Source organism: Mobula birostris, chromosome 6 (genome assembly GCF_030028105.1).
Source record: "Mobula birostris isolate sMobBir1 chromosome 6, sMobBir1.hap1, whole genome shotgun sequence".
Lineage (NCBI taxonomy): Eukaryota > Metazoa > Chordata > Chondrichthyes > Myliobatiformes > Myliobatidae > Mobula > Mobula birostris.
In genome coordinates, this window is record NC_092375.1 from 165,570,686 (window position 1) to 165,583,486 (window position 12,801).

Consider the following 12,801-nt stretch of genomic DNA (forward strand, 5'->3'; position numbering starts at 1 on the left):
GCTACGAGAAGAGCAGAAACTCATTATGCAAATTCTTTCCCAGTTGCATAGGTTGCTTACTTCATTCGGACGTGAGCTCCATCAGTTTACTGATAGCTACGCGGCCACTTGAGCAGCGTGCGCGTCAGCGCTCCGCACAGCCCAGGAAATGGGTATCGTCACCAACTTCAGAGTGTTTGAGAAGATTTAACCCCGCGAGTTAAAGAGGCACCGGACCCGAGACACCTGCCACTACAAAGACAGATAGTCAATCTGTTTTACTATACGACAGGCCTTGCAAATTAGGTGCTCTGTCTGTCGCCTTTCCCTTCAGAGCCGGCTCCAGACGCCTGAATGTGAAAAACAATCTGCACAAACAAATCAACAAATTATGTTTTCACTCATTGAAAATCAAGACAATATATCTTACTATTTTATTTATTTGTTTTGTTGTTGTGCGGGAATCTTTTATTAGATATTTACCGGGTAACACACCGTGATTCCATTCATTACATTTCTCTGGAAACATAAGCTAGAGCGAGTGGTGTTGGGTTTCTTCATTGTTCAGAACTCGGCGCCGAATTAGTGGCAGTGTACATAAAATTGTGAGTTGATGTGCTGGCCTATTTCTTGATAAAGAGGAAAGGTGACAGTTTTAACCGTGCGGGATCTACATAGGAGAATCTACAATACATGAACTGTATCAGACTTGTGGGTGCAGGAGCGTGTTTCAAGGCTGGTGTAGGAACTCTCCCACTTGCCTTACGCAAGTTACACAGAGCATTTCTCCTTGCCGAGGTTGCTAGGCAAACGTAAACCAGTGGTTTCCAAAGACACGCGCGGCTGGACCGTGAATTGTGCCTCTCTGTCTCATCTCTTTAATTATCTGCTTATCCTTTGCTATCAGAATGTTTAGTTGAGTAAGACAATTAAAAACGGCTTTACATTAAATATTCACATCCATCAAACATATCTGGTTTATAGCTGTCAAGAAACACTATTCGCTTAATCAGGTGCTCGAGCGGTAAGGTAGAGTCTCCTTCGCATTGCTGCCGGTAGTGATCTTACGATTCTCATACAGGCTCTGAGTTGCTCCGTGTATAATTTCACAATGAATACAATACCAGTTTGGTATAAAATACATTTTACTCTTCGCCAAATACCGATCAAAAAGATGGTAGTGCTCTTTAAACTTTACAGGGGGAATCACAGCCAAATCCAGCGAAGTATTTACGGCACCGGTTAAACAATTGTCATTTTATGATCAGAGTAGACCGCCAGCAGACAGTGCCCTCTACGTCAGTAGATCAGGAGGATCCACGCTTTATCTGTCATTACCGACCGTGCCCCGTTACGCGGCATCAGCACCCCTCGCAGACCGGACCGGATTGTCCGCACCAGGAGCTGTCAAACAGCGGTCTGCCCACATCAATACTAAATGAGTTTTTCCTCCCGTGTTGACGGAACCATGCTGATTAACCTATATACAGAATTGCCTTCACTTACAGTGTGTGGTGCTTGAAACTGCAGGCTCGCCGGGGCATGCCACTACGATACTTCTGCGGGACACCATTCGTTGCGTTGGCCGACTTTTCCCTGGCTGCAGTTATGTCAAGTCGAACAAAGCTAGACTTCTCCGAAGTGGAAACTTTCCTAGATAATCATCCAGATCTTTTCGAAGACTACTTGCTTAGGAAGGGGAAGTACAGCACAGTGGAGAAATGGCTCAAGCAGCATCATCTGAGCAAGACCGCGCTAACTTCCAGCACGGAGGAAAAGAACACCCCGGCTAAAGAATGCTGGGCGACTAAGGTTGACGGGCTGCAGTGCAGACCTTCTCAGAGGGAGCTCAGAAAAAGCTTTGCCAGATCCAAGGCGATGACCGCCAACAGGACTTATGACGAGCATGTAAACTCCAGAGACAAGGAACCCCTCTCCAGCATGAGGCGGCGAGCTCTGCTTAGGAAAGCGAGTTCGTTACCCCCCACCACCGCTCACATCCTGAGCGCCTTACTAGAATCTCGGGTCAACATACCCCAGTATGCATCTACGGCCATCGACTACAAATACGAGCTCAGGGATAGCAATGAGAGGGAATTCTTCCTAGAATTAGTAAAAGACATATCCAATGATCTGGACCTGACCAGCCTAAGTTACAAAATCCTCATATTTGTCTGCATCTTGGTTGATGCCGACCGGTGTTCCTTGTTCCTGGTGGAAGGAACTTCAAACAAAAAGACTCTAGTTTCCAAATTCTTTGACGTACACGCAGGGACCACGGTGTTGCCTTCGTGCAGTATGGAGAACTCCAACGAAGTGCAGGTGCCGTGGGGGAAAGGGATCATTGGCTACGTGGCTGAACATGGCGAGACGGTCAATATTCTCGATGCGTATCAGGTAAGGTTTACTCAGTAGAAAACCACAAGTGAATGTACAGTACTGTACTTACAGAAGTTTAGAATCCGAAGGTACAAGGCATCGTTACGAATATGTACTTTATATACCGAGGAGGTCAAGTTGTATAAAATTACAAAAAACAAACTTTAAAACTCTGTCTCTTCGTCCCCTCACAAACCTTAATCGTGACGTTTCATTAAAAATTAGAGTCTAGCATTGAAAGTGCAGAAAAATACTTTATTTACCTCATGTGAAGCAAAGTATTATTTTGCCTAAAAGTTTGGCGTACACTATTTTAATCCACCGCATAGCTGTTCTTCATATGCTTTGTAAAGAAACCTGTGCAATATATGTAGCCCGTTTTGCAAAAAGCCAACATTTGCGCTGTTCTCCCCTCGTTGCTGACCTGAATTAATCAATGTAACTGGAGATGTATTTGAATTTCCAAACTCAGTTTGATTATGGTGGGGAAAAAAGCAAAGTGATGTCAATTTTAAGAAGGAAAAGCAATATAAAGTATTGTGTTGATTATGAAAAGTTGCATAATTCACAGTTCACATAGAGCAATTATCAAAGTTGCAATGTGTATCTTTAACTGGTTTAGCAATAATGTGTAGATGTCGGCAAGGTCTGTAGATTGCGTTTTGTTTTAAAAAGTTGTATGCTTTCGCTTATATTAATGTAAGTTTGTTAACCGCAGTGATTTATTTGAAGGGTATTAACAAATTAAATTGTTATTGTGAAGAAGGAAAGGGGAAATATATCTGGGATTGTCACTAGCAACTTCAAATGGTGAAAATGGCATAACATTTTATATTTCCGAAAGAAGTTGCATACGATTTACAAGTAATGTGCAAAACGACTTTTTGTTTGCGATTTAGTGAAAATCTATGAAATATTTCGCTGGAGACAACACATGCTTGGTGATATTTGACATTTACTGACGCCTGACCCAGATTGCAGTCATGAAGCATCAAAACCAACCAGCCAGAGCGATTCTCGACACATTAATCCACAAAATCCGGCATCACTGGTTTATTTCTGAAAGTGAAAACAATGACTATGTCCAAATCCCGATAAAGCCTATTTAGGTTGACTGTCCAGGTTACTCACTATATGTCATTGCAACATACTTTGCTATGCACTGGATTTTTCTCTTCTCAATTATAATACACGGGAAAATGTAATAGTTGTTATTTATGTCCTTGTAAAAGAAGAGTTAACAGAACACATACAAATAATGTATAAGAATGTCGAACAGTATGTTAAATAATCAAATTCAGCGTTCCAGATCATGTTAACTACTGTTAGGCACGTGGGATCTTTCCCTTCTTTACTTAGATGTACAGTGGAAATGTAGTCACGTGATTCAATACTGTACCAGTATAAATAATAACGAGAAATGAAACCAATAACTCGCTTAAGTTTGTACAGTATCTGACAATGTTGCATAACTTTACAAAAGTCAGCGATACTGTGGTGACGGAGGAGTTCCTCAATGCTTTTAACTGCTTTTAAAAGAATGCTTTTAATTCTAAGAGATCAGTAAAGAGACTGTAGCGAAGTGTTAAGAAACTGAGGTGATGTTATGGTGCCAAACTAACCAAACATCTCCAGCCCTGCCATTCATCCCGCTAAAAGCGCATGAAGCAGGAGAGGGCGCTGTAGAGTTACGTCAGCATATTGCGTCAATATCTGCTGCTGCAGAGGGTGAAACATCGCTTACTTGCACATGACCGTGTTATCACTCGCTCTTCCTTGGCGTTGAAAGGCAGGCGTCGTGTCGCTTGAAGCGTTCGAGCACAATTTTAGCACTTCATAGATCCATGGTAATTGAATTCATAACTTCGAGATTGAGCGGTGCTGCAGAGTTACATGCTGGTTCTCGTTCATTTATAGTCTGCGGTTAACATTGTACCTCAAACTCTTAAAGAGAAATTGCCAATGAGCCGCGAAAACGGTTACACTTTATTTTTGTAAGTCCTGTTTTACACCAGCTTCATGCCCGCAAGAAAATGAATTTCAGAGGTGTATATGCTGACATATATGGACTTTGATAATTAATTTCCTTTGAACTTTAATACTTCATCTCCCCTACCAGGCACCACCTGCCTATCATCTCCCACTTCACGTGGTTCAAGTCGTGATGCGACCTCAACCTAAAACATTGATCGGTCCTTTGTTTCCACAGTTGCTGCCTGACCCACTGAGCTGCTCCAGCGTTTTGTTTTTTGCTCCAAGTTCCAGCATCTGTAGTCTCTAGCTTCCCCACCTATCACCTATCAGCCCCAGCCTCATACCTCTCTCACACTTTTTTAAGCTGGCTATCTTCCCCTCTACAATTTCAGACCTGATCCTGGGTATTGACCTGGAGTTTCAGACCTGATCAGAGTTTTGACCTAAAACGTCGGCCATCCCTTCCCCAACAATGGATGCTACTTGGTCCACTGAACTCCTCTGGCAGTTTGTTCTTTGCTCTAAGCCACTGGAGACAACCTCTGCCATGATTTTAAAAACGTAAACACGAGGAATTCTGCAGATGCTGGAAATTCAAGCATTACATATCAAAGTTGCTGGTGAACGCAGCAGGCCAGGCAGCATCTCTAGGAAGAGGTACAGTCGACTTTTCGGGCCGAGACCCTTCGAAGAGGTACAGTTGACGTTTCAGGCCGAGACCCTGAACATTGACTTCTCTATCTTCCTCTAATGCCCCACCTCCCCCTCGTACCCCATCTGTTATTTATTTATATACACACATTCTTTCTCCCTCTGTCCCTCTGACTATACCCCTTGCCCATCCTCTGGGTTTTCCCCTCCTCCCCCTTTTCTTTCTCCCTAGGCCTCCTGTCCCATGACCCTCTCATATCCCTTTTGCCAATTAACTGTCCAGCTCTTGGCTCCATCCCTCCCCCTCCTGTCTTCTCCTATCATTTTGGATCTCCCCCTCCCCCTCCCACTTTCAAATCTCTTACTATCTCTTCCTTCAGTTAGTCCTGAGGAAGGGTCTCGGCCTGAAACGTCGACTATACCTCTTCCTAGAGATGCTGCCTGGCCTGCTGCGTTCACCAGCAACTTTGATGTGTGTTGCTCTGCCATGATTTGTAGCCTTTCCTATCACATTGAGAAATATTTCCTCTGGTATTACTTTACAGGGTCATAAATGGCATTGCATTGACACAAAATCTCCTTCAGGAATGATTCGCCAGTATCCTCTGCATAATAACCACTGGGCTCATTCTTTGGGACCACCTTTGACTACAGAGGGCAGAATGGAATTGGAGGCAATGGAAACTGAGGAGGGCACTGATGGAACCAATGGATCTAAATTCTTTCTGTCAGACCCAAGTTCACACACTCCAGCACAGACATGTTCTAGGGCTGTATTATGAAACTGTGAAGATTTCCCAGATAAAAGGCGGGACTATAACTAGAGGTCGTGGGTTAAAGGTGAAAGGTGAAAAGTTTAAGGGGAGCATGAGGGGAGACTTCTTCACTCAGAAGTTCATGAGAGTGTGGAGTGAGCTGCCAGTGCAACTGGTGCATGTGAGCTCGATTTCAGCGTTTAAGAGAAGTTTGGATAGGAGGTAAGGGTATGGAGGGCTGTGGTCGTGGTGCAGGTCGATGGGAGTAGGCAGTTCAAATGGCTCGGTATGGGCTAGATGGGCCAAAGGGCCTGTTTCTATGAGCCTATGACTAAAAGTATCACAATAGATCTGCCTACACCATATTCTCAGCTGCTTGACCCACATGCCTCCTGCCACTTCTACAGTTGTGTGGAGTAGCCTGAGGTTTGTGCATTGTCATCCCGAGGTACAGAATCTTCAATGGTGTTAAATCCAGCCGCATTTCTTTTCTTTCCCTGGACACCGCTGCACCCGCAGGCTATTTGACATAATTTATGGCACTCTTGAATTCAAAGAGGCATAAGAATATAGATAGGGGTGTTCCATTCCAGGGGCATTATCAGCAGTCTATGAGATGTCAACTTTGTCCCCGCTCATGCAACACTACCTGACCTGTTTTTGGAAAAGTCTCTTGTTTCCTGCGGGCAGATCTATTAACACCGTACCGAACCAGGTAACAACCCTGCACTTACTGGGAGCTTAGCAAGTTTGGTGGCAATTGCTTCTATGAATGTAACTCAGCTCTTTGTTCTTTAGGACTACAGCCCATCAAGATGTATATAAGCATCTTTTGGACAAAACGCCCCGATCCTGGTTAACCCTGTTTACTTATGCCTTGTACAAATAACTCCACCAGAGTGAATATACCTGTACTGGAGTGTCTGTGGCTTTTTTTTCGGATCTCCCCCTCCCCCTCCCAATTTCAAATCTCTTACTAGCTCTTCTTTCAGTTAGTCCTGACGAAGGGTCTTAGCCCAAAATGTTGACTGTACCTCTTCCTAGAGATGCTGCCTGGCCTGCTGCGTTCACCAGCAACTTATATGCGTGTTGCTTGAAATTCCAGCATCTGGAGATTTCCTTGTGTTTGCAGGAAGGTCTCAGACAGGTGTGAACTACTGATAACTGTACAGTATAACTTTCTGGATAACACCTGGAGAAAGAGAGATTACACGGCTGTTACTGGACTGCTATTGGCAGCAAACTAAGTCATATGCAACCACACTCATTGAGTTTTGATGACACCAATCTCGTAAGGAGAGGGTATAAGCAGATCAATGACGATGTTCAAATGTGACTGGGATCTACTGAAATGCAAATTTGAACAAAAGTATGCAAGATTTCCATCTACTCCTTGGGGGGGGGGGTGGGGAGGAAGAAGCAGAGTAACAATTGAGCCATGGTAGCTTGCAATCACTTAAAAAAAAGATTGTTTCTGCTGAGGAAAAGCATTCGATGGTAGCAAACATTCTTAAGGAATAGTGAAGAATTCCAGATGTATTTTACAGGGTAGACTGTATTTTTTCCCAAGGAAGATACATGTGCACCAACACTTGTATGTAATCATAAAAAAAATGGACAGCAAAAGCAATTGGACAGCTTCTCTTTGCTTTGTGCCAACTTTCTGACCTCCAAGTGGTAATTGTTTCAGTTTGGTTCAGAGATGTTTTATTTAGAATTTTAAAAAATTCTCATATAATGTATATCCATTTAGAACTGCTCATTTAATTCATGTTAACTTACATTTATGTTAGTCATTTTTGTAATGTATTGTGCTACTGTTTTGGAAAAGCTAATTTCATGCAATTTATACTGTGGTGTGTATGTACATGACAGTAAACGTAAACTTGAAACTTGAAACTGATATCATAGTCACATTGTTTTTTTAACTTAATATTTAGAATGCTTGGATTATGATTGTCTTCTGCACTTTGTAGGTTGTAGTTATTTAATGGAATCAATCATAATATGTAGCCTATGAATATAACAATTTGTATTGCTATATACTGCGTGTTTCATTTTTTGAACTTAAGGATTTTGTATTATTTGTGTGTAGAAAAATATCTGGGCAGATGGCACATGTAAGGTGTCTCCAGGGTTACCCCTTTTAGAGGCATTTATACAGCTTTCCTCAGTTTAGTAACCACACTTCAAGTGACGTTACCCATAGAGTTGGCCCTAACATTCCACATCATTTCAGGTGGACACTTCGAATATTGTAAGAAATGATGGCTTAAAAAAATCTTTCTGTATGCATGGAAACGTGAAGCATTCACTGAGTCGTCATTCAATTTTTTCCTCCACAAACAGCTATAACATGTAAAGTCAATGCTGATTTAAAAGTATTTATTTCAATACTAATTATATATTGTTAGTGTTGGTGTCGGATTGCAAGAGAAGGAATATGTTGAATGCCTACAAGATGGCTTTTTAGAGCACCATGTGCTCGAGCCTTCTAGGGGAAAGGCTATCTTAGATTGGGTGTGGTGTAATAACCCTGATTTTATTAGTCAGCTTAAGGAACACTTACGAGGCAGTGATAATAATGTGATTGAATTCATACTGTAATTTAAGAGGGAGAAGCATAAGTCACACGTATCAGTATCACAATGGAATAAAGGGAATTACAGAGGCATGAGAGAGGAGCTTGCCCAGGTGGATTGGACAGGGATATTAGTGGGCATGACAGCAGAACAGAGATGGCTGAACCTTCTGGGAATAGTTCACAATGCGCAGGATAGATATGTCCCACAAAAGAAGTTGTTCTCAAATGGTAGGGCTAGGGTAATTGTGGCTGACAAGGGAAGTTAAGGACAGCACATAAGCTGGCAAAAGTTAATGGGAAGCTGGATAATTGGAAAGCTTTTAAAATCCAACAAAAGACAATTAAAAAAGCTCTAAGAAGGGAAAAGATGAAATATGAGGGCAAGCTAGCTGATAATATACAGCAGGATACTAGAAGTCTTTTCAGTTATATAAAGGATAAAAGGGAGGTGAGAGTTCATATTGGACCACTGGAAAATGATGCTGGTGAGGTAGTAAAAAGGGACAAAGAAATGGCAAATGAACTTAACAAGCACTTTGCTTCAGTTTTTACTGTGGAAGACACTAGTTGTGTGCCAGAGGTCCGTGCATGTCAGGGAGCAGGAGTGAGTGCCATTGCTACTACAAAGGAAAATGTCTGAATTGAATTGAATTGACTTTATTTCTTACATCCTTCACGTACATGAGAGTAAAAATCTTTATGTTACGTCTCTGTCTAAATGTGCAATCTACAATTTTATAGTAATTTGTAATAAATAGTATGTACAAGAGGACAGTCAATATAACGTAGAAATACAATTGTGTCAGCATGAATTAATCAGTCTGATGGCCTGGTGGAAGAAGCGGTCCCAGAGCCTGTTGGTCTTGGCTTTTATGCTGCAGTACCGTTTCCCAGATGGTAGTAGCTGGAACAGTTTGTGGTTGGGGTGACTTGGGTTCCCAATGATCCTTTGGGCCCTTTTTATGCACCTGTCTCTGTAAATGTCCTGAGTAGTGGGAAGTTCACATCTACAGATGCGCTGGGCTGTCCGCACCACTCTCTGTGGAGTCCTGTGATGGAGGGAAGTACAGCTCCCATATCAGGCAGTGATGCAGCCAGTCAGGATGCTGTCTTTGAAATCTTTTTATTATTATTTTATTCCAAAAAAATAACAGGAGCACATCGAAGTAACAACACTTACAATGTCTCAAGGAAAAAAAACACTATCTTAAAGATTGAAAAATTTTGTGATAATAAAAAAACTCTACTAAGCAGAAAAAAGTGGGGGGAAAATCCCCATTAGGTGTACAAACCCGGAGCCATGCATCATACAAAAATCTTCTAAAAATAAACATCAAACCACCAGCAAGAAAGAAAAATATACCAAAAAACTTACAATTAGATTGTGGAGAAAATCTATCAATTAGTTCAAATAACGAGCAAATGAGCCCCATTTTTTCTCAAAATCAAATAAGGGTTCAAAGGTTCGACTTCTAATTTTCTCCAAACTAAGACATAGCATTACTTGAGAAAACCATTGTGACAAGATAGGAGGTGATGTATCCTTCCACTTCAACAAAATGGCCCTCTTAGCTATCAATGTAACAAATGCAATAACGTGTTGGTCAGATACAGAAATACCATGGATATTTTGAGGAATTATTCCAAAAAGCACAGTTAATTTGTTAGGTTGTAGATTAATTTTAAGTGCTTTAGAAATTGTTGAAAAAACTGACTTCCAGAACTGTTCCAGTATAGAACAAGACCAAAACATATGTGTCAGTGTAGCTATCTCAGTTTTACATCTATCACAATAACTATCAACATTAGGAAATACTTTAGAAAGAGTCTCTCCTTCATCAAATGGTAACAATGTACAATTTTAAATTGAATCAGTGAATAAATAGCACAGATCGAAAAAGAGTTAACTAGTTTCAGAATCCGCATCCAATCCTCCGTCATAAAAGTCAAATTGAGTTCCTTTTCCCAATCCTGTTTAATCTTAAATAAGGGATGCTTATCCCATTGTAATAGTAAATTATAAATTCTTCCAATAGAACCCTTCATCGAAGGGTTCATACTCATAATAATATCTAACAGGTCAGCCTCCATATGTAAGGAAAATTACTTAAATATTTTTGTAAGAAATGTCTAACTTGAAGGTATTGTAAAAAGTGTGAGTATGAAAGAGAATATTTATCAACTAATTGTTCAAAAGACATCAATATGTCTTCTTTAAATAAATCCAAAAAAGAATGAATACCTTTATTTTTCCAAAGTAAAAAAATTGGATTACTCAAATAAGGCTTAAAAAAATGTCTGTCTGTTTACCTAGGTACCATATCCAATGCGGACTTTGGTGACCATGGTTTTCCATATAGATCTATTCTATTTTTGGATGACTTCCATTTCCTCGATGTGTAGCCACCTGACTATGCTTTTGATGTACATAAGCTGAGGTCTTCCTCTAGGTTTACTCCCCTCAACCTTTCCAGAGAGTATGAGTTTTTCTAGTTCATCTTTCCGCATGATGTGTCCTAGGAATCTGAGTGGTCTTTCTCTTATTGTTGGTATGAGTGATCGAACTGCTTGGGCTCTTCTGAGAACTTCTTCATTTGATGTGTGTGTTGTCCATGATATTTCTAACATTCTCCTGTAGAAGCATAATTCAGCTGCTTCTAGTCTCTTTTCCATTGCTGGTGAAATGGTCCAGCATTCACTTCCATAAGTCAGGATAGAATAAATGTAGCACTGCAGTATTCTATTTTTAGTGTACGTGCTCATCTTTCTGTCTGTTAATATGGTCTTCATTTTTTGGAAAGCTTCTTTCACCATTGCTATCCTGTATTTGATATCTGTGTCGCACCTGCCATTACTTGTTATTAGGCTGCCAAGATATTTGAATTTGTTGACTTGTTTGATGTTTGTATTTCCGATCTTGATCACACATTGTGGGATGTTTGTCTTTCTGGAGATGACCGTGTTTTCTGTCTTCTTGGTGTTGATTGAGAGGCCTCTGCGATTACTTTCTGCTGCCACTATAGTGAGTAGTTCTTGAAGTTTTGTTTCTGAGTCAGCTATTAGTACGATGTCATCAGCATATCTGATGTTATTTATATTATGGCCTACAATTGTGAATCCTTTGATGTCTTTGATACTTCTCAAGATATTTTCACTATACAGGTTGAATAAGTCTGGCGAAAAGACACAACCTTGCCTGGCTCCTCAAATGATATTCACATACTCACTCACTTCTCCTTCTATTCTGATGGATGCTGTCTGGTCCCAGCATAAGTTTCTTAGGAAACATATATCTTTCCCATCTATGTCAAGATCTTGAAGCATTTCCAGAAGATCTTGCTGTCTGACAGTGTCAAAAGCTTTTGTATAGTCAATGAAACATAGGTAGATGTCTTTTTGTACTTGGATGGCTCATTCACAGATCATCTGTAGCATGAAAGTTACATTTTTGGTTCCAGTATTTTCCACAAAGCGGCATTGTTCTTTACTGCTTTCTGGTTTTATACAGTGTCTTGTTCTCATTTTGATTACTCTGAGAATAACTTTTGCCATGTGGCTCATCAGGCTTATTGTACGATGTAACTCACATTCTGTTGCTCCCTCTTTCTTTGGAAGTGTGATGAACACTGATTTACTTAAATCATCAGGTATCTCCCCATGATCATAGACTTCATTTGCTATTTCTGTTATTTTCTCTATTCCAAAATCTTCTAAGGCCAGTATCATTTCAACAGCGGTGTTGTCTGGACCAATTGCTCTGTTATGTTTTGTTTTATTTACGGCTGCTCGAATTTCTGATTTTAGAATGCTAGGTCCTTCAAGACTCTTCTTTATGTTCGGTTTTTCTCCTCTTTGGTCTTCAAAAAGTTCTTTTATATATTCTGTCCATCTGTTTAGGATTTCCTCTTTATTCATAATTAAGCTGCTATTTTTTGCCTTGATGCATCCACTTGCTGAGGAAGGTAATTTCCCCGTTAGCTCTTTAATCTTATTGTGCATCAACTTTGTTCCAGGGTCATGGGTTTGTAGCATTTCTATCTCCGAGCATTTCTCATTTAGGCATCTGTCTTCAGCTTCTCTGCATTTTCATTTTATTGTCTTATCAAGTTGTTTGTATTCTTCACAGTCTCTTAGTTTGATGGTCTGTTTTTGATGCATCAATTGTATTATCTCTTCAGTTATCCATTTCTTCTTACTTTTTGGTTCTTTTCGTGGGATGGTTTCTTTTGCAGCTACAACCATGGATTCCTTCAGTATGTCCCAGGAAGATTTGTCTCCTTCATCCTGCAGCAATTGAAAACGGTTTTTCACCTTGATTGTGTATTCTGTTTTCAGATGAGGGTTGTTTTGTAGTTGTTGATAATCCAGTGGTTCTGATCTTTTTGGTTTTTTAAATTTTCTCATCTTTATTTTCATTTTGCAAATGACTGGTATGTGGTCGCTTCCACAGTCTGCTCCAGGGTAGCTTTTAGATTGAGT

General features: G+C 40.6%; 1 protein-coding gene across 1 annotated transcript in view; it reads left to right on the forward strand.

The window, feature by feature from the left end:
- Window positions 1-1,521: 1,521 nt before the first annotated feature.
- Window positions 1,522-12,801, forward strand: part of pde11a (phosphodiesterase 11a) — a 249,993-nt gene continuing 238,713 nt past the window's right edge. The window contains exon 1 of the mRNA XM_072259771.1: window positions 1,522-2,376. Coding sequence (XP_072115872.1) covers window positions 1,522-2,376 — 855 coding nt within the window. The remainder of the gene's footprint in view (window positions 2,377-12,801) is intronic.